The 23,114-nt window shown below is 41.6% G+C and overlaps 2 protein-coding genes across 2 annotated transcripts in view; one reads left to right on the top strand and one right to left on the bottom strand.

Annotated features, from left to right (window-relative positions):
• LOC135211372 (xylosyl- and glucuronyltransferase LARGE1-like) overlaps positions 1 to 15,574 on the bottom strand; it is a 38,312-nt gene extending 22,738 nt beyond the window's left edge. Inside the window, exons 1-2 of the mRNA XM_064244685.1 lie at positions 15,391 to 15,574; positions 4,037 to 4,254 (exon numbers count right to left, since the gene is read on the bottom strand). Coding sequence (XP_064100755.1) covers positions 4,037 to 4,254; positions 15,391 to 15,559 — 387 coding nt within the window. The 5' untranslated portion in view covers positions 15,560 to 15,574. The remainder of the gene's footprint in view (positions 1 to 4,036; positions 4,255 to 15,390) is intronic.
• Positions 1 to 23,114, top strand: part of LOC135210934 (intraflagellar transport protein 81 homolog) — a gene marked incomplete in the record, with an annotated part of 587,949 nt that overhangs the window by 193,703 nt on the left and 371,132 nt on the right.

Here is a 23,114-nt window from a genome sequence, read left to right on the forward strand (position 1 = left end):
CTCCTGGGAGTCCTCCTTAGTAAAACTCCAACTAAGGCCGAAAGTTGCTCCTGCACATTTTAGGATAATTTTCGCAGCCGCATTCTCTATTTCCTTCCCTGATTCAGGTGAGGGATGTCTAGAAGCGGAAGGAAACTCCGATTTCCGTTTAGGAACCAATCTCCTTTTCTTCTTCTCACAAGGTGATAGATCGGAGAAAAGCTCAGGGCTTGAATCCAAAGTTGGAACCTTCCAACTTCTCTTTAAGGGGCGTGACAGTTCATCAGAACTCCATCCCCTTACATTCAGTGAAGAATCTGACGAAGAAAAACACTTCTTTGGGATGCTTTTTCGATAGCGATCCTTGGCAGTTTCGGGCCGTCACAGAATCTGCGAGGGGACGCCTGATCGGTGGGGATTCTCCATAACCTCCGTAAGGCTTTTGACATTCCTTCTCCTCTGGGCCTGTGAGCTTGGAAGAGGTCTACGCCTGGGAGCGAGATGAAGCCGATCAGACGCACCCTCCACTGCACTAGGGACACTTAATTCACTATCACTGTGCTTACCTTTCAACGTCAGCATTTGACGTTCCATCCTTTGTAGCGCAGCTTTAAGATCTGCAATTTCCGGTGCCGGATTTGCAGTCTTAGTACTAGAGGAAGAAGATACAGGTTTAGGGTTAGGTGTTAATTTAATAGGCTCGTTAGAGCGAGACCTACTTACGCTTCTGGAGGAAGCCTTCCTAGCCCTATCCATATCTAACCTTTCCTTAAATATGAATTAAATTCTTCCATTCTTCCTCATTCATATTTGCACATTCATCACAGGTGTTAGAAATTGAACATTCATTCCTTCTACACCCCTTACAAACTGTGTGAGGGTCTACCGAAGCTTTCGGTAGCCTCACCATGCATCCCTCATTTACAGACTGTCTTCTAACCGTAAAGCTAGAATCCGACATCATGAGAAATATCCAAAGTCAAGTCCAAAAAACAGTCCACGAAAGAGTATGCGAAACCAAAGATCCAATACGTCACCAAAATAACCGGCTTAGAAGATCAATAGCGATGAAAAAACACGAAAATCAAATCAGGAGTAACAACAACAATGTTTGCTGTCACGGCCGATAGAGAAAATCTGTCTTAGAAAACGGGAATGATTCCTATTCCGCACCAGCGGCGGGGCGGTAGATCACCTGACCTACCTGTAGAGTGTGCCGCGAAATTCGAATTTCTATCGGGGACGACGGAGTCTATAGCTAAGTATATATCTGACAGGTAAGTTGAATGCATAAAAACACGTTTTATTATCTTGATCACATGAATTATGCAAAATCTGATGATAAATAAAAAGAGGTATAAAGAATGAAATGTTTCTCTCTTCACTTTTACTTGTTCTAATTCCTTTGTGTTTTATCTTATTGATTTCTGGAAAGGATTATTTAGTTGTGTAATTAATACTGAATCCTTTGGTATGACCAAAACTTTCCTATCTTTTGCAAAACTTGAGATAAATGAAGAAATATAAACATATTGCTAGTTTTCTAAGCTACAAACGAAAATATGACACATTGCGGTGTATCCCTTGATTGTAGACAAAGAGAGGCCTCAAGAAGTCCTGAGGTAAAGAAAGAATTCTGCAATATCTGTTACAGACATCTTAGAAAACAAGATGTTATGACGTTTGCACCACGCCCTGAAGGTTGTTCACTTGGCTTGGCAGACTTTATCAGATGAAGAACGTCTACATTCTGCAACAGCAGCTGAGGCTGCTCTTGAAAATCCCTTCTATATAAGGAGTTTCCTGACAGTTGAAACCCTGTTAGGGCCAGATAGGATCATTTTGGTGGTACAATCAGAAATGGGGCTGTCTGAGAAGATTAGGCCTTATAGATAACAATCTTGGAAAGTGTCAGTAGCCTGAGGAGATCTGGGAACCATTCCTGTCTCAGCCAGAATGGGGCCACTAGGGTCATTGTCACATTCAAGTGCTTGCGCAACTTGTTGATTACTTGCATCATGAGGAATGGTGGGAAGGCATATACGTAGATATTTGTTTGACCAGTCTTGTAGCATGGCATACGTTAGAGGATCCATGACTGGTGAACAAAATATTGGGAGTTGGTTGTTTTTGGAGGTCACAAAAATATATATGAGGCCCCCCTCCAACTCTCCACAAAGGGAGAACGAATGAGTTCCCCCTTGCTTTTGCATATAAGCCAGGGCTGAGGTGCTGTCAGGGCGTCGTGGCGGGATCACGAGGAGCGCGCCCCTCACGATCACTCCTGGTCGCCTCGCTCTTCCCGGTGTAGCCCGAGGAAGTTGAAGGGATAGGAGAGGTAGACCTGACGCTCGCCCCTCGCCAGAAACGGTGTGCTGGGGGGGCTGCAGGCGATCGCCAACCCGCGGTGGCAATCGAGCTGCCGGCCTGGTCGAGCGGCTGGACCGAGAACAGCGGCGACGGTCCCGAGCATCAGAAGAGCTGCTGCTGGTCCCCCTCTCTGCCCGGTCCCGGTAGGAGTGGCGGTCAGGGGACTGGCAGAGTCCGCTGTCGCGGTGGGAGCGAGGCCTGTCCTAACGGCGGCTGGTCCAGGTAACCGAGGGGACCGCTTCCTTGCCTCAGCCCGCAGCCGGTCTGGGATTGTCGCATCAACCCTGGGTACTGGCGGATCACCGTGAGAGCGATCGCTGGTCTGGTGGGAGTCGCCTGGGTGACTCCCGCCAGTCTTCCGCTCCGTGCTTGAACTCAACATCATAACCACGGTTCAAAGAAACATCAATATCACACGTATCCACGTCATCATCATCATCGTCAGATCCTAACTGAGAAACTTCCCATGAAGTAAGATCCTGACGACTAGCTATCTTAGGTCTAACACTAATACCCCTCCCCCCTTCTCCTAAATAAGTGCCCTTTGGCACTGTTACGGGACTAACAAGGGACAAATTGGGTAAAGAATTGTCAGGCACCTGCCCTGGCCAGATAGCCCCCTAGGCCTTCGCCACAACAGGGTTCACAAGCCGGGGTATCTGTCGCACCGTTACCCATGGTGCTGCCAACAGGTACCTGACGAGGAGCTGAAAATGAATCTAAAAAGTGTTAGACATTCTTGTAAAAGCTTCTTCAAAATTCTCTGACAGCTTGTTAAACTTAGCTGAAATGTGTCTATCTAGCTAAACTAAGCTGTAATTTTTCAAACTTTTGCTTCCAACTAGTAGTTTCCATCACCAAAACCTTTGAATCAACATCAGAAATTACTTCACTATTTACCGGTTGTACAGGTGGCAAAGCATCAATTAATTAAGAATCGGAATCACACAATACCAAAACCGAAGAGTCAGAACCATGAACGCACAAATCAAGGAAATTATTAGATACAGGTCTAGCTATCGATTTCTTTTTTTTTTCCCTTAATAAATCTGTTACGCTGCAAGATTCTTTGATGTTTCAAATAGGCTAAGCCGTCAAGTCTTCGACAGACCAAGGCTTACATAAGTCACAACGATAAGTCAAGTCACAAACCTGTCCACGACAAAAAGCTACAAATGTCATGGGGTTCATACTCCCTGCTACTCATCCTTGTCCCACAAGCCAGGCAATTCCTGATGTTGCTAGCAGAAAGAAGCATCAAATTATCTTGGCAATCCATTGGACTGTTGGACAGGTCACGTAATTCCGGGTCGCGCAAAAATTCGTAATATAATATAAATACCACAATAAGAAATAAAAGTTAATTCACTATTTTGTGGATGTAATACGTGAGTGGTAATTAACATAAAGTCACATTAACAATTAATGAGAGCTTTAAAGGCACACAAAGGTTTAGGAACTTTATAAAGAGCAGCCGTGATGTAAACAACACGGGCGCTCGATAACAACTGATTTTCAGGGAAGGTTTTGTAACTGTCAACCGCAGCGTTGCCAACTAGCGGACAGAATAGGAGGTAACAGGGTTGCCAATGTGGTAAATTTTGGTGTGGTTTTTGGGGATTTAGGGCTAGATAAATTATATTTAGGTAATGTTTATTAATAAAAAAATCCATTCACAATGCAATACCTTCTCTTTGCATTTGGAGGAACCTTGCTCCCCAGTTCCCGTATTTTCTCCTTTGTCTACATTGTCCTCTCCTTCAGCACCCCAAGCCTGAATGAGCTGGTTTTGAGATATGCTAAGCTGTCTTCGAAGGAGCTGATTTTGTTGTTCCATTTCCCTCACTCGTTCAGCCAGCCTCACCTCTCTCGGTGTCAAACCCAAAACATTTGTTGGGTCTGAGCCTAAGAAATCATTGAACAAAAATGAGCCTGGTAAAAGAATAATAATGCTACATTCAAGTGAATTACTTAATTTTAGGAAAAATACTAATTTCATACCACCACAAACAGTTATCAAATACAAGCAACCATTGATATATATATATATATATATATATATATATATATATATATGTATATGTATATATGTATATGTATATGTATATATATATATATATATATATATATATATATATATATATATATATATATATATATATATACATATATATACATATATATATATATATATATATATATATATATACTATATATATATATATATATATATATATATATATATATATATATACATATATATATATATATATATATATATATATATATATATAGATATATATATATATATATATATATATATATATACATATATATACATATATACATATATATACATATATATATATATATCATATATATATATATATATATATACATATATATATATATATATATATATATATATATATATATATATATATATATATATATGTCAGAATAATCCAATTAATATGGTTCAATATACACTTACTAACCACTAGATTTCAGAATTAATCATAAAAGACCCCCTCTCTACATAATAAAATTACATATCATTGGCAATAAGGAACCAATTTACAGGAAACATAATGAAACCATGTAAAAGAAGTATATATATATATATATATATATATATAATATATAGATATATATATAGATATATATATATATATATATATATATATATATATATATAGATATATATTATATATATATATATATATTATATCTATATATATATGATATATATATATATATATCATACATATTATACATATATATATACACACACACACACACACACATATATATATATATATATATATATATATATATATATATATATATATATATATATATATATATATATATATTATATATATATATATATATATAGGCGGCCCGCGGTTAACGGCGCAATCACTCAACGGCGAATCGGTTTTACGGCGGTCGTCAAAAATATTCATAAAAAAATAAGGCATTTTAAAGGTATCTTTACGGCACAAATTTCAGTTAACAGCGCCGCTAGCGCCGTTGTCTAACGAGTTCATACATATGTAGAAATGCCGTTCAGACCATAAAGGTTATGCAAATTATATTAACAAATTTTATGGAGAGTTATTACGTACGTATTAGGGTAAATATATGCCTCTGACGCTGTTCTATGCCGAAAATATCGAGTTACATAAGTGCAAATTTAGCTATGGATGTGTCGATTCATAATTGTTCATGCTTTTGTTTAAAATGTGTGTGAAAATGTATTACGGGAAAGGCATTTTTATTTCTGTACAGAAATATGATACAAAGGCAGCTTTTTGAAACTGCCCTTCACGATAGCAAATACGATGTTTTTTCATGTTCTTTTCTTGTAAGCCGCCGCCTGCCGCTCTTCCGAAAATATCGATTTAAAAAAAGTGCAAATTAGCGATCGATGTGTCGATTTTATAAATGTTTATGCTTTTAGTTTAAAATGTGTATGAAAAATGTATTACGAATAGGGTATTTTATTTCGTGCAGAAATATGATAAAAAGGCAGCTTTTGAAAACTCCCCTTCAAGTTATCGACTACGACGTGTTTTTTCAAGTTCGTTCTTGTATGCCGCCGCGGCATACAAGAACGAACTTGAAAAAACACGTCGTAGTCGATAACTGAAGGGGAGTTTCAAAAGCTGCCTTTTTATCATATTTCTGCACAGAAATAAAAATACCCTATTCGTAATACATTTTCATACACATTTTAAACATAAAAGCATAAACATTTATAAAATCGACACATCGATCGCTAATTTGCACTTTTTTTTGCCGCCGTCTGCCGCTCTTCCAAAAATATCGAGTTAGAGAGAGAGAGAGAAGAGAGAGATAGAGAGAGAGAGAGAGAGAGAGAGAGAGAGAGAGAGAGAGAGAGAGTGTGCAAATTTAGCGATCGATGTGTCGAGTTTTTCAAATGTTTATGCTTTTAGGTTTAAAATGTGTATGAAAATATATTGCGTAAAGGTATTTTCATTTTTGTACAGAAATAAGATACAAATTAAGGCAGCCTTTTGTAACTATGCTCCACGTTGTCAGGGGATGGTTTTTCATGTTCGTTCTTGTCCGCAGTTCCGAAAAATGCATTGTGTTATTTTATTAATTATGCATCTTTTCCATAAATCCTTTAAAAGTTATACATTATTTCACTGTATCCAAGAATATTGTATGTATTCTCATATTTGTATTTTTAAAATACTACGGTAAACTTAAGCCCGTATTCCGCGGAGCGGCCAATGTTGTGGTTTGAAATCAGCTGATGAATACGAGTCTGTTTCACCATAACGCAATTCTGAGCGAATGCTCTTGCTTCTAGTTAGCATAAACGAATATCTAGATACTTGACTTATATGAGACAAAGTTATTTTTCCTTATACAGCGTGTTTTTAGGTGGAAATATTTATTGAATATGTCTCGTTGTGAATGTGGAACTACTATTTTTTTCGTTAACAGATTACGTTGGCGGCATGTTTATTGCGTAACAAATTACGTGATTCCGTTCGCAATACGTAATCCTTTATATCATCGTAATACGAACTTTACGTTATTTATCTTATATCGGCGTGAAACCAACAGTAAAATGTGTTCTTTCAAGCACAGTAGTTTTGATTAAAATTATTTTATCCCAATTTTATCTATGGTGGTGTGTGATGGCAGACGTTTACTGCAGTTTTATCCTTGTTGCCGATGTACGATAATAGTCATTAGCAGCTTGAACAGTTTTCTCAGCTTCAGGTTTAAATTTAACGGTATATTTCCCGATTGATCTTTAATCTATATTGATCTCTGATCTATAGCGAATAAAGTTATTACATTAAGATATCTCAGTTCTATTCTATACATAACGCCATTTATAACAAATACGGTAATGTTGCACTGTAGTACGATGATCGAAATACAAGCCAAACAGATGTTATCCAGTTCGGTTGTACTTAGAAAAAAAAAGTCGTTTCTCGTTCGGTTGTTCATGGTTGTACACGTTCACGCAACGAGTATAACGTTAAAACCATACTTTCACCATTCTCTTTTGCTGTTATTGAACTTATGTAACTAGAAGATGGATAAAGTTAGGCCATTGTAATTTGATCTCTCATAAAATCGAACTATCAAGACTAATGATCGTAACCTGAACACTACAGATACCTGTACACTGTATAAACTTTATTATATCTTTACATACTCTAGACCCACATGTACTGTACAGTAAATCTATAGTACTATACTGCATAAATATAATTTTACTTATTGAGCCGTTGTGGGATTACGGCGCCTTTGACTGGTCTAGAGTTTCGAAAGAAGGTGTGCGGCGGCCGTAGGCTTTAAAATCGCTCAGCGTCGAAAATCGCTTGGCGTCGGTGGCCAGGAACGGAACCCCTGCCGCTAACCGAGGGCCGCCTGTATATATATATATATATATATATATATATATATATATATATATATATATATATATATACGTATATATATATGTGTGTGTGTGTGTGTCAGAATAATCCAATTAAATATGGTTCAATTATACACTTCTAACCACTAGATTTCAGAATTAATCATAAAGACCCCCCTCTCTACATAATAAAAGTAATTATGAACAATTATTCTTTAAATGAGGCAAAATTATTAAAAAAATGATATTGTTATGATACAATAAAGTTTGTTCATACTTACCTGGCAGATATATATATAGCTGTATTTTCTGAAGTCCGACAGAATTTAAAAAACTTCCGACACACGCAGTGGTCGGCCAGGTGGTTAGTACCCATTCCCGCCGCTGGGAGGCGGGTATCAGGAACCATTTCCCATTTTCTATTCATAATTTTTATTTCCACTGTCCCCTGAGGGGAGGTGGGTGGGTACTTGATTATATATATCTGCCAGGTAAGTATGAACAAACTTTATTGTATCATAACAATATCATTTTGTTCATGAAAACTTACCTGTCAGATATATATATAGCTGAATCCCACCGTTGGAGGTGGGAAGGGACAGAATAGAAGGATTTTGGGAAACAAATGCATGCAGATGATTTACATCTTGGTTCCACCTGTTAGCATAGCCGACTTCATGATTACTGTCACCCAAGTCTGCTTCTGCTTTACTAGAGTTGCAGCGAGGTAGAGACCTATAAAGCTGGTGCACTCCAGATGATCTGTCAACGGGGGCGTGACCACAATGTGACTAGACCTATAGACCATACATGAGGGCTAAGAAGTAAAATAAAAATAAATATATATATATATAAATATATATCACCACCTGACCAACCTAGCCAAAGTTAAGGTGTGTTAACTAAGGCTTAAGAGTTAAGAAGTCGCCGTTGTCGGCGACTCAACAACTAATTAAGAGCTCTTCCTAACCATTTTCTACAGGATAGGATGAGTGGTACTTCTTGCCCCCAAGATTGTGTCTGCAGACACGTATGGCCCTAGCGAGCAGCAGATCTCATATGCCATCTTCACATCTCGCAGGGAGTGTGAAGTGAACACAGAGTTGCTTCGCTAAAACATGGTACTCAGGATGTTGCTGAGTGCCATGCTCTGTTGAAATGCTTCCGAGGCCGCGCCCTCACCTCGTGAGCATTCAGATAAAAAGATTTCAAATCTTTGTGCAAACACAATGAAGGAGCATTTTTGAAAGAACTCCTTAACACTAAAGCCAGGGTGTTCTTCGATATGGGCAAGTCTGGTCTTTTTCGGAACACTGCAGATTGCCCGAATGACTTCGACTTTCTTGAGAGTTTTATGTAGATAAAACTTGAGAGACCTGACAGGGCACAGGACTCTCTCTGGCTCCTGCCCACTAACTTGTGCCTCCTTGCTTCCAAGCTCCTGGCCCAAGGACAAAACGGGTTTCCATTCTTAGGCCACAACGAATGGCTTAGAGAGCACACCGCCTTGTGTCTCTAAAGAAACAAAACTTGTGACGATGGCTTAAAATCTCACTAACCCTCTTTGTCGTATCTAGGGTGGTTAGAAGAAGGCCTTCCTGATCACATGCAAGAAGTTAACAGGTAGGAGAGGTTCGAATGCTTTGACATCAAGAACTTCAGACTACGTCTAAGTTCCATATTGAAAGCTTCGATCTGGACATGCACAGTCAGTCCGTCTGTACTAAAGTCAGGTGACCGACCAGTTGACCAGTCAGACGAATCACAAGGACAGCAAGGCTGTACCCTGAAGACCATAAGACACTATTCCTTCGCTGAAGGATGAGTGTCTGGACTGCCTGGGCGATTTAATCTAAGCAAACCTTGGGGGGTGTATCAACGCAACCCAACGTCGTCAGCGAATCAACTCCTGACTCGAGCTTCTGGTGCCCGGAGAAAGGAGCAAGGAGCAAAAAGGCGATTCAGTGCCCGAAGGAAGAATGCCTGACAGTCCAACCTGGTCTCATGTTACACGATCATCGGGGGTGGGTGTATAAACGCAACCAACTTCGTCAACAAGAAACTCAGGGCTACTATATGTCGCCTGATCTCGCACGAGTGTCTGACTCCGAGAAAACAGGCGAGACAAAAAGTAGATGGTGAGCGAGTTTTCGAGATTCCACAGAACTCAAAGATCGTGAAGGGCTTTGTGTTTGACAGACGCAAAAGTCTCTGAGCCCAAAAGCCGTCAACAACATATTTGCGTATTCTTTAATAGTTGTGACTGCCAGCTTATCCCATTCAGACGGAAATGGAAGACGGTAATCTTATTCCTGTCAACATCTCGATAGTCTGAACGTTGTCAGACTCAGAGCGGAGAGGTTATAGGTACCTTTCGAGTTAGAGTAGACCGACTCTCTCGGAAAGGTCCTTGGAAAGTGAACTAGGAAGGATGTGACCTCTGTGAATCCAGGATCCTGAAGACCAACATGGGGCGATCAGCGTCATTGTCGCTCCCTGTGACGTCATAATCCTCATTACATTTCCTAAGCGATTGAAAAAGGGGAAAAAAAAAAAAAAAAAAAAAAAACAAAAAAAAAAAAAAAAGAGACTAAACATCCATCCCCGTTTAATATCATAGGATGGCGTTTAATGGTACCGATCCGGATCGAGAAAAAGGGAGCAGAGAAGAAGAAGCCTCTTCGTCCTCAACATATCGAAGAGAGAATGAAAGGGCGTCCCTAAAGTCTCCACAACTCTCAACTTACTTCAAAAGAAGATTCCACTCGGAAGTCAAAAGTTGCTGCCGTCGATCGAGACGATTCGTACGGACTTTTGCAATCCTGTAACGAACCTCTAGAGGATCGTTACATTCTACACCTGTTGTTATAATAGGCTCTTTCTCGTAAACTCGAGCAGGACCGAGAGAAGATACTTCTTAAGATATGAGAGAGCTGTGGAAAATCAGAGTTGATGTGGACCACTGGTTCCAAAAACTCGTTTCGAGGACTGGAGGGACGACCAAATTGCATTTACTTCTTTCAGATTAAGATCCAGGACATCTGAAACACTATCCAGATGTCCGGCACCTTCTTTCTATCATGACGCACTGAGAGATGTTCAGAATAATTCCTAGATCTTGAATAATATTTCAGTTTCCCGGTAGGAAAAACTGTGGTCTGAATTGCAGTCTATTCGGGGAAACAAACTTCTTCAGGAAGGAAATAAATGGTCCCCAGCAAGCTCATCCATTCCCTCCCCAAGTATGCTTACTTCCCTATAAGGCTGCGCTTTGCCTAAGCAGGAGAGCATATAAAAGTGCAATGTTGCGGTAGACTCGTAGTTCTATACCGCGGGTAACGAGCACCGAAAGGATTAAGAGATAACTCTGTTGAACATAGTAAGGCAAAACGAATGCAACGTTTATTCATTCACGTAAGAAATCCCCTCAATCTTAGGCTAAAGTCCGTGATTGTAGGACAGAGATACAGTTAGTCAGTCAATCCCGCAGGAGAGACGTAACCGCCAGCACAGAGATACGGTTAGTCAGTCAATCCCGCAGGAGAGAGAGACGTAACCTACAGCGCATGACAGCGCACGATCTGTTACTGGCTCGGTTGGAACTTGGACAGTCAGACACAGCAGCGGCCAGCAGCTTACGAACGTCGTCTCTTAACTTTATGTCTGGGTTGCCAGCTACCCTATTCTACGAAGAAATAGGTCCGTTATTTGAGCAAAAAGAGACTCTCAAGCTGGTATATTTAAGCGAAACAGAAAACGCTAAATATATAGATGCGTTTGTGTCGTCAGAACACTACCATACAACGGTAAAGATAAATCGGAAACTCTGGAAGGCTGCAGGGAGTGACGATTAAATGTCCTTAAAATAATAGACAATAGACCTCTCGGTTGCCATCCGAAGAGGTAACTACAGCAAGCGTGTATGACTTGAACCAACCAGTAGTAAAATAACGCAAGGCAAAATATTTATTATATCACAATAAAGTTTGTTCATACTTACCTGGCAGACATATATATAGCTGAATTCGGAAATACAGCTCATACATATCTGACAGGCAAGTTTTATGAACAAAACTTAGAGAATCGAAGCAGACAGCTCAAGCTTCTTATGTTATTGGACATAAGCGTTCATTGAGTAGTCTACAAGTCTATTTCTTGTACGAGTCTGCGAATGACGAATGAGAGCTCTTCGATCTTGTCAATAAGAGCTTATTCGCTTACGCAATATAAGTTAAACAGATGTTTGTCAATGAGAACTAACACATTTACGGGACAAAGAGATATTTTGTCAATGAGGGGATACCCACTTACTTGACAAAACGATAGTATATTGTCAATGGGGGAAAGTCACTGAATTGACAAAAACGTAATCCAGGAAGTCGAGCATTTTATTTTTTCCCATTCCCGTCTCAAACGAGAAAGGGGCAAGAATCTGTTAAGAGACAGGGCTTACGGCAGTAGAACGACGATGTTCAATTCGGCAGCGTATTCCCCGACTAGAAATTAACAAAAATCTATCATCTGAAAACCCCTTTCAGACGGGCTAAAAAGCTTGCAAAATTATCCTGGGAGGAGGAAGAAACTCTCCAACCAGCTTCCTCTCCTGTATCACAACTAATGCCTGCTAAAGCTTAAAATTTATTGGCAGTATGGCAAAGGTGGCAAAGGAAGTCCTGTCTTGCGCTTTCCTGAAGAGCGTCTTTTGTTTTATGAATGCCTTTGCAAGAATCCTACTGAACATCGCCGAGACGTCGAGCCTTACATAACCCGTAACTGCCTTATCGCAAAAGTCTTGACTGCGGTAGAGAAAACGAGATCTTCCCTTGAGCTTTCCTTAACTCCATCCACCTTTGCGAAAAGCAAATATAATATTGACAGAGACCTCTTGAATTCACGAAACCCGAGGTCTTGCTGGGTTTCAAAGACGAAGTTGTCTGTTCACTTTAAGCTTCCTCCGAAGCACTGCTTACTTCACATTCTTGAGGCTCAAATCTTAAACAAGAGCTTGAAGTTGAAGAGTTCAACAGAAGCGTTCAGCCAGGATACAAACCTGGTGTGCGCTGGCGCGCGCTCGGCGTCCATTTGCGAGGACGCTCGGCGTCCTGGCGCGCGCTCGGCGTCCACTGGCGAGGACGCTCGGCGTCCACTGGCGCGCGCCTGGCATCCATCCGAGCGTCCCGTTCAAGCGAGCGTCAAAAGAAGGCGTGCAGAAAAAGCGTCACGCTCCTGACAGGCCGTCAAAACAAGCGAGAGAAACTGCCTTCTTTTTCATATTTCTCGGTGGAAAGACGTACACGTGATCAGGCGACGTTCGCCTTCTTACTTCTCACTGAAAACGCATAAGAGAGAGTGAGGAGGCGTGAAGCGTCCTCTTCTCTAAAGCTTCATTTAGAGGGCGCGAGTCCTTCGAGGATCGTGCACGTGCACGATCTTCCCGCAGCCTGGGAAACGTCAACAGGTCCTACCAAGGGAGGGACCAGATCGATGTGGGTTCCCCGTAACCCTCGTCCCGGTCTTTAGGCGACATGCCCTCTCCCTGGTCCTGGAGTCCGACAGAGGTCCAGGCCTAGAGGCGTTATGGGGCGGATCTGACGTCCCCCTGACGAGAGAGAGGACGTGAAGCGTCCTCTTCTCTAAAGCTTCTAAGAGGGGCGCGAGTCCTTCCGAGAGCTCCAACCCTTGCGCTGGGGAGGACGCCTCGGAGGACGAGAAGCAATCCGTTCAGGATCGTGCACGTGCACGAACTTTGGCAGTCTTGGGGATTTTCATCAGAAACTGCCGAAGGCACGCCAGATCGGTGGGGGTTCTCGTAACCCTCCTTCGGCTTTCGACATGCCCTCTCCCTGTGGTCCTGGGAGTCCGACAGAGGTCTAGACCAGATGGCGTTATAAGGCCGATCTGACGCACCCTCCACTACACAAGGGGCACTGTCACTGCACTTAGCCACTTCACTATTGCTCTCTAAAGCAAGCACTTTCGATTCTAAGTTACGAATCGAAAGAGTATAAGAGAAAAGGGCCAATAACCTCTACGACACTGTTTTAGGGCCCGAAGGCAAACATTACAGGGTTGGGAGTAACAATAACAGAAGTAGCACTCTTCACAACAATGAAGGAGGAGCGATCACCTCTCGCAGGACATATTCATAACCCGTTAGGCCATACTATAGGGTTAGGCAAAATAAAGTCTTACAGGAAGGTTAGCAGTTCACTACCCTGACTTTTGTTTACTGATTAATTGCGTACATACGAATCATACTTTTTTCCTTACGGAATTAGACATGTTTACTGATTAATTGCGTACATACGAATCATACGTCTTCCTTACGGAATAGACAAAGTCTCACACTCCTTACATGACAAATCTCAACAAAGAAGCAAGACCCAACCCCTCGTGCATACCAAGTGCAGGATCTACCGAAGCTTTCGGTAGCCACACCCTATCGTTTGCAGACAACCCCCTCTGAACTAGCCTAACTAGATTCAGATATCTTATGCAAAAATGATGATTAAATTCAAATCAATTTAAGATAGCGTATGCCTAGCCACAATCCAAGTAATAAATCAAAGACAATTAGGATACTTAGCGGCAATGAAGTTTCCAAAAATAAAACCTAAGACGGAGGTACTGAAAACAGGTGTTTTTTCAGCACCGGCGACAGAAAAATTATGAATAGAAATGGGAATGGTTCCTGATACCCGCCTCCCAGCGGCGGGAATGGGTACTAACCACCTGGCGACCACTGCGTGTGTCGGAAGTTTTTTAAATTCTGTCGGACTTCAGAAAATACAGCTATATATATATCTGACAGGTAAGTTTCATGAACAAACTAAAAATTCGGCAATGAAATAAAATAATATAAAAAGAAACAGAAAAGTGACTAATTATATAGTAGCCAAGTAGCCCCAAACTCTATAGGACTTACATATCATTGGCAATAAGGAACCAATCTACACGGAAACATAATGATAAAATAAAAGCATGAAACCATGTAAAAGAAGTAATATAATGAGAAGTGTAAAGAAACTGAAATTGAAAGAAAAGAAGATGAAGAGAGAGATAGAGAGTGTGTGTGTGTGTGTGAGTGTGTTTAAGATGCTAATACTATTTAACAACAATTGACATCATTTATCAAACAAACTCTTGGTGACATGAAAACTCACTGCAGTGTCAAATATGATTTTCCAATATGTGTATATACCACAACAAACCAAGGTATGTACATCAGTTATATCTTACTATGTATTTTCTGTATACGTACTTATTAGTTGTTGCCACAATACTATACACTGTATAAAAAATAAAGCACCTGTAACAGGACTATTAATATAAATTGGTACAGTACAGGACAGCCCTATATTTTGTTCATCAAAGTGTTTATAGATGAAGCAGGATAAGCTAATATGTATATGTGGCTCTGGTCACTGGTTTTGATGTTACTTTGTAAATAAACTTTATCTTAACATTTCTTTACAAGTCACTTTCATAATTTCAATATTATTTAGGAAGTTGCAGAACAGCATGAGGGAAGATGAGGAGAATTCTAAAGGCCTAACATCCACAATTGCTGTACTACAGTGAAAACCAAATTTGGAGATATGTTCATCAAGTAAGAACAGAAGCCTTACCATCGATACGTGCAATAATAGTTGCTGCTACAGCACATCCGAGCACCACGCCAAGCAATAACCCACACCACCATCTTCGAGTGTGAGAAAAACGCACACTCACAATACGCTTACTTCTGCGACTTATTTTGCCGTAATCTTCTGCACCCTCTGAAACTAGGATATGCATGAATTAGGACATATACGTACTCTATTCAAAATCATGGGCTAGCATATACATATATGACAAAGCTGTATTAGATGGCCTAAAACAAATCCAGTAAACATGGGAGCATAGCCTATCATGAATAAGAACTGCTTACTTAGTGACAGCCTAGGCTTGGATAAGCTCACTAATTAAGGTGGTGCCTCAAACTCATAAATAAGGTATGTAAATAGTCTAGCCTACTACCTGAAACTAAGATTCGCTTCCATAATAAAGTAATAAAGTTATTTGCTGGTCCTTGAGTATGCTCATAATTTATGGAGAAACTTGGAGAATCCCATCAAAGAACTGTCAATCAATTTATACTTGGTAGCACTGCAAATGAACATTGAAAAAAATCTGTTAATACTACTGCGATAATTACACCATCTGCGTAGCTTTTCCAAAATGGTAAGACTGACATATTTTTGTACAATGTTATGTGTAAAATGATATTGTTATGATACAATAAAGTTTCATACATACTTACCTGGCAGATATATACTTAGCTATAGACTCCGTCGTCCCCGACAGAAATTCGAATTTCGCGGCACACGCTACAGGTAGGTAGGTCAGGTGATCTACCGCCCTGCCCTGGGTGGCAGGGACTAGGAACCATTACCGTTTTCTATCAGATTTTCTCTCTTCCACCTGTCTCCTGCGGGGAGGCTGGGTGGGCCATTTATCGTATATATCTGCCAGGTAAGTATGTATGAAACTTTATTGTATCATAACAATATCATTTTCATACATTCAACTTTCCTGACAGATATATACTTAGCTGATTGGCACCCTTTGGTGGAGGGTAAGAGACAGCTAACTACTGAATAGACAGGTAAACAACATACGTTGCAGGTATTTATAGACCTTGGTTCCTATCTGTTTAGACGGAGGGTTGACTTCCTAGCTATTGCTTAGGAGTCTGCTTCGTCTCAAGAGCCTCAGCGAGGATGTGACCTATGGCTAAGAGTTCTTGTGGGTCTGCCGATGGGGTCTTATCCACTTACTCGGCAGAGCCTAACTGGCATTTGTCAATGGGTGCTAATCCACTTATATGACAATATACCTATGCCTATTGGCATAATTAAGGAGCACAACACCGATCCCAATCACCTGATCCTAACACGAGGGTTAGCGCTTAATTTGAAAAGAGTTATCCCCAAACTCCTTTCAAAAACCCCAATAAAAATCACTAAGTTAAACTAAAAATTAACTCGCTAGTTAAGGATCAGTGTCGGCTCCCTATCCCAGCAACGTATCCGCAGACCCGTATAACCAAGAGAGAAGGATCTCTCGTAGGTTAAATTGACATCCTTCGTGTAATGGGAGGTCAACACAGAGTTGCATCTCCCGTAAGTGACAGCTCATATGTCCTTTATGACATATTGTTATGGAACAAACAAGAATTCATAAAAGCTCGCACTTCATGCGCTTTTCATTCTCAGCTGTTTAAAGGAATCATCAAGTCACTCTTGAAGTGCTTTAGAGATCCCACTTGTTTCAAAGAAGACCAGGGCTTTCCTTGAAATGGATCTCTTCTGGATGAAGCCTGGAGCCTGGCTGGCGCCTCGCGCTTGGCTGCAGCCTCACATCTGGCTGGCGCCTCGCGCCTGGCTAGCACCTCCTGGCTGGCTCTTTTTAGCGCCTGGAGCCTGGCTGGCTCCTCCCCACTTGCTGAAGCTTCGAGCTTGGTAGAGTCTCTAGGCTGTCTAGCGATGTCCACATCGGACACTCTTATCTGTCCAATTTGTTCGCCTCTAGTGCATCTGCGCCAGGTTGGAGGCCCCCTCTTTCTCCGCATCAGACAATGACAGTGTTCCTTGGAGCTGTCTGTCTCTGGCGTTTTTTCGCCCTGTTTTGGCATTTGCGCTATGGTTGGCGCTACATTGTCCGAAAGTCCTGAACAACCACAATAGTTTATCAGGAGACTTGTAGAAGGGTGGAAGAAATTCTTCCACTTTGAGCTTTTGGCCTCTCCGGCAAGGGGAGGTGACTGTAGTCAGCTACATCCAGTAGACAATAGGATATCTAACAGTACGAGAGATAAGAGTCTTCCTCTGAGGAGGATCCTTCGTGAGTACTTCCGTTGCTAACGAGATCTCTTCTTATATGTTGATGAGGTTTCTCGTTGCAGAATCTTCCCTATCCTTGCCCGAAGGAAGGGAAGGAGTTTGAAAGTCGAAGGAGACTCCGAGCTGAAATTGGGCGGACCCCTGATTTCTTAGCTCTTTATGTATCCCTCTGAATACCTTCTGGGAAGCATTTCGAGCCCTCATCGCATCCCAAAGACTCTGTAGGCAAACGTCTGAACCATTTCTTCTTCTGTAGATGAAAATGTAAGTACCCTGCCTGGACAACGAAACTTCTATCTGAAAGTGTCTAGTCAGGAATAGAGAGTTCTAGTTCTTTTGCCAGACATGCTATGCTGGCAAGAACCCATTGCCGAGTCTCCATTGAATCTGATGTGAGATTCCACTGCACAAAAAAAATTCACTTGCCTTCTTGGTCGTCTAGGACCAAGAGAAACAAAGAATTCCCTCATAAAATTTCTCCAAGAAGTTTGATGAGGAGTAGTTCCATCTTGTCGGAACACGGAATCTGAGGCCCCAAAAAGATCCCATTCGAAGTACACGATATCCTACTCTAGTCGTATTGAGGTATCGTATAAAATCCCGAAGGTCTAAATTCTCTGCTATCTCTAATTCCCCTTGTAGAGACAGAGTATAGCCTTTTACTGCGTTCTTTAATGGCAGAAATATACAAAGGTGATTCTCCTCTGAAAGGGAAGAAAACCGCTGATGTGGTTCACATAGGTATCGGAAGAGGACAGTTTCCCCCTTCCATCTAGCACGATCTGCAGCAATTCTATGTCTTGACCACGAATCTTGTCATTTACCTTGAAAAATCCTCTCATTCATGTCTACTTCTGGTCAGTCTGCATGCAGACAGACTCAGAGTGGAGAGATTGTTCAGGTCGCTTTATAATAGATTCTGATATCCAGACTCTCTTGGAAAAGACTTCCGAAACATGCTGTGAGAAGGGCCAAGGGAAACAATGAATTTCCTCATAAAATTCCTAAAAGAAGCTTGATGAGGAGAAGTTCCGTCTTGCCAGAACAACGGAATTTGCAGGCTACGAAAGAATCCCAACTCGAAGCACATGATATCCTCGTCTTAGTCTTATTGATGTACCATATAAGATCCGAAGATCTTAGTTCTCTGCTATCTCTAAGTCCCTTTGAAGAGACAGAGTATAGCCTGGTACTGTATTCTTTGATAGCAGATATATACAAAGGTGATTCTTCTCTCAGAAAGGGAAGAAAAACTGCCGTGCGGGTCCCGATCGAAACCCCCCCCCCCCCCCCTCACCCCCCCCCCCCCCCCCCCCCCCCCCCCAAGTAAGACAGGGGGGGAACGAACTCAGGAACGAACCGTGAAGTTACCAAGCCTTCTGTACGAGAGGCTACTGAACCCTACGGTTAAAACCCGCTAAATCTAGAAATTATCAAGTCCAAATAAGTTTGTCTTGGTATCCGGCACCCTTTCGAATATCTGTTTTTCTAGAGACTCCAGCAAGGTAGTGACCTGTAAAGCTGTTGAGTTCTAGAGGATCTGTCAACTGGAACTTGACCAAAATGCAACTAGATCCTAATTACAGACATCGAATTCAGGTAATGCATTCCTAGAGATGCCAGCAAGGACGTGACCTGTGTAGCTGGTGCTCTCTAATGAACTGTCACGGGGAGCTTGACCACAATGTGACAGATCATATAGGTGTTGTTTAGACACCGAATGCTGTTTATGCTTCACTAGAGTTGCCAGCAAGGACATGACCTATGTAGCTGGTGCGCTCTAGATGATTTGTCAACTGGGACGTGACCACAATGTGACAAAACCATTTTACCCTACTATGAGGGCGAAGCAAAAACATTACCATTATTTCCATTTTGGTATGAAAAAAACTTTACAAGCGCAATATAGGTCCATTCAGGGGAAACAAAATTCTGCAAAGAAAATGGTTCCCATCAGACTCATCCATCTTCTCACTAAGCATGTTCTCTAGTAAGCTATGCTTTCGTAAGCATGAGAGCATTATATAATATAGTGTTCTGCTGCGTTAGAATCCTTTAATAATGTTACCTTACGGTAAACAGCATTGAAAGGTTGCAATACCTTTCTTATTGAAAGCTTCTTAGCAAAACGCAGACAATATTTTATTCAAGTTTGCTTATCTATCCCCTCAATCCGAGGCTAAGACCGTGATTGTAGGGGAGAGATACGGTTAGTTAGTCCATCCCGCAGGAGAGAGATGTAACCGACCGCTCATGACCGAGAACTAGATGGTACTGCGTTGGTCTAAGCGATAGCAGTCTCCGTTAGCCGTCTGGCCTTACTCTTCCAGAGTTGCCAGCTACTCCATTCAATAAAGGAATCTTATAAAATTATCATCGAGCTTCAGGAAGTTCTCATTAATGCATATTTAAGCGAAACAAGACTTCGTTAAATCTAGAAGCTGAGTCGGTGTTGTCTTAACAATCCCTTTAAGTGTAGTCCTTCCTAGGAAACTCCTGGAAGGATACGGGTAATTAAGTTGCACACCAAAGAGGTAACTATGGTATGCGCCTATGACTTGACCGTACCGTATTCTCATACAGCAGATTCTCTACTACCTTCTTTCCCTGCCGAGGCAGATAGAGTAAGGAAAATTTTTACTATCTTCGTTCTTTTCATAAATAGAACGAATTAGTATTAGTCGAAGGATATTCCAAGTGAGAAACGAGGATTGCATAGAATCTCTCCAGCTTCCTATTCTCTTGGACATAAGACTTAAAGGACGTATTCCAAGCATCTATTAATTGGAAGAGCCTCTAATCAATGAAAGATAGCTACTCCGAATATTGTCCACGAGAGCGTATATGCTTACTCGATAAGATGCATTAAGATCTTTGTAAATGATAACTAACCCCTTAAGATACAAAGAGTATATATATCTCCTTAAGGAAGGAAGTTAATCCAGGAACTCTTTAAATCTTCGTGATTTTTTAAGAAATCGCGGAAGAGACAGAATTCCTGTTCATATCTAGGGTTTACGGAAGGAAGATTGATATTTCCTTTCTGCCATCATTCCCGAACGCCGATGAGAATCTTATTAAGAAAACTCCCAAAGCTCTTGCCTCTTCATACCGAGGGAAGAGCATGAATGAAGGAGAGAGTCCGCATTGAGAGGAACTGCCTATAACAGCAGTTTTCTGAATATTGGATAAGGGTTTCTCTCAGTATCAGAATCCTTCTGACAAAAGCGACGGCCGCCTGTGCGACATCTTGCGCAATTGCCAGGAGAAAGCTGATCAAGTTAAAAACTCAAAGAGGAGCCTCGCGACTGACCTCTCTCTCATAAGGCGATTTGGAATATCCTGGCGCCTGGATAGTTCCGCACACCTGGAATGTTCCGCACGCTTGAAAGGCGACTCGTGCCTGGAGCGTTCCGCTTGCATGGAAGGTCCTGTGCGCCTTGATAGTTCCGAGCACCTACTAGACTTCTCCTTTTGGAAGGAGCCTCTTGCCCGGAACGTTCCATGAAAGGATCCTTCTGTTTGCCACTCTACTATAAGGCTCCTCGCTCTTAGCTGTCTGTTTTCTCTTTGAAGGCGCCTTGCGCCGAGAAAATTTCTAGTTCTCGCTTGGAGGGAGGAACGCAGCCCGAGCCCGGCTGCTGGAACGCGGCTCGCGCTCAGTTGCTGGAAAGCGGTTCGCGCTCAGTTGCTGGAACGCGGCTCGCACTTGGCTGTAGGGACGCGGCTCGCGCTTGTCTGTTGGAACGCGGCTCGCTGCTGGCTGTTGGAACGTGGCTCGCACTTGATTGCTGGAACGCGGCTTCCTCGCTGGCTCTTCGCTTGTAGTCCAGTTGGCGCTCAGTGTTCTCTTAGTTTTCAGAGAACGCGCTAGATCGTCCGAACTCCAAACATGTCCATTCTTTGTCTTTTCGGATGTAAGATGAAGAATCGGAAGAAGAGACACACTTTTTAAGGATGCCTTTTCCAATGGCTATTCTTGGCAGTCTGGGACGTTACTACAGATCCTGCAGAGGGGACGCCTGATCGGTGGGGATTCTCCATAACCTCCGTACGGCTTTCAACATTCCTTCTCCTCTGGGCCTGGGAGCTTGAAAGAGGTCTAGACCTGGGAGCGAGACAGAGCCGATCAGACGCACCCTCCAGCAATGGGGAACACTATAATCACTTCTTATCTTTTTAATAGCTCGCATTTTGAGCTACATCCCTTTATCTTCAAATTGCAACTATGAATTTGTAGTTTCTGTGAAGAAAGATGCAACACTACTAGTACTGTTAATACTCTAACTGCTCGTTAGTACGAGAGCTATTAAAACTTCTAAAGGAAGCGTATCTAGTTATATGCTTTTCTGACTTCCTAAAGAAGGAAGTTAGCTTTTTATTTCCTCAATCAAATTCTAACATTTATTACACGTATTAATGAATAAATATTAATATTTCCCTTTCTTGCAAACTATGTGAGTGTCTACCGAAAACTTCGGTAGTTACACGTCATATATTCTTCAAAATTTTCGAAGCCAAATTCATAAAAAAGTTAATAAAAGCGTATGCCGAACCAAAGACCCAGTACTTCCCTGCAAAAGACAGCCCAGAAGATCGATGGCGATGAAACACGAAAATCAAGTCAGGAGGTACCGCAAACGTATGTTTACCATACGGGCGACAGAGAAAATCTGATAGAAAACGGGAATGGTTCCTAGTCCTGCCACCCAGGGCAGGGCGGTAGATCACCTGACCTACCTACCTGTAGCGTGTGCCACGAAATTCGAATTTCTGTCGGGGACGACGGAGTCTATAGCTAAGTATATATCTGTCAGGGAAGTTGAATGTATGAAAACGACAATTTTTTAAGGTAAATTGTATTTTTCCTAACTATACAAACCTGAGGTCCTTTACATTAGGAATTACTTTCAGTGTAGGCTAGAATTTGGCCGTTGAAGTTTCAAACAAGGTAGTTAGGCAGTTAACTACTGTCCGCTACTCGGGAGTCCTGCCCGACTGGACATAAACATTCTAATTTGCTTTAGGCCCAGGAAACAGATTGAGGGGTGGCATGAGGTGGGCCTATATGTAAAGGACCTGAGGTTTGTATAGTTAGGAAAAATACAATTTTTTAAATATTGTGATTCGTTTCTACACAATACACAAACCCTCAGTCCTTTACATTAGAAAGACTCTCTGATTGGAGGGAGAAATCTGAATGAGTCTCCATGAACAGACCGGTATTTGCCCAACCTAAGGTCTCGTTTCTGGTCATTAGAGCAAGGAAGGGGACCAAGCCTCTGACCAAGTGATTGGAGTATGAGAAATGCATGGTCACTGGTCAGACCTCTGGAGCATTTCATATGAGGGAGGTAAACATAGCCTCATATGAAGAAGCAGTCAAAAAACCTTGATGTCACTGACAGTAAGGCAAGTATAAGCATTGGGTTTGTCTTACATCAAGGCCCCCTTTCCCCACTTCCTAG

The sequence above is a fragment of the Macrobrachium nipponense genome, chromosome 4 (assembly GCF_015104395.2).
Source record: "Macrobrachium nipponense isolate FS-2020 chromosome 4, ASM1510439v2, whole genome shotgun sequence".
Lineage (NCBI taxonomy): Eukaryota > Metazoa > Arthropoda > Malacostraca > Decapoda > Palaemonidae > Macrobrachium > Macrobrachium nipponense.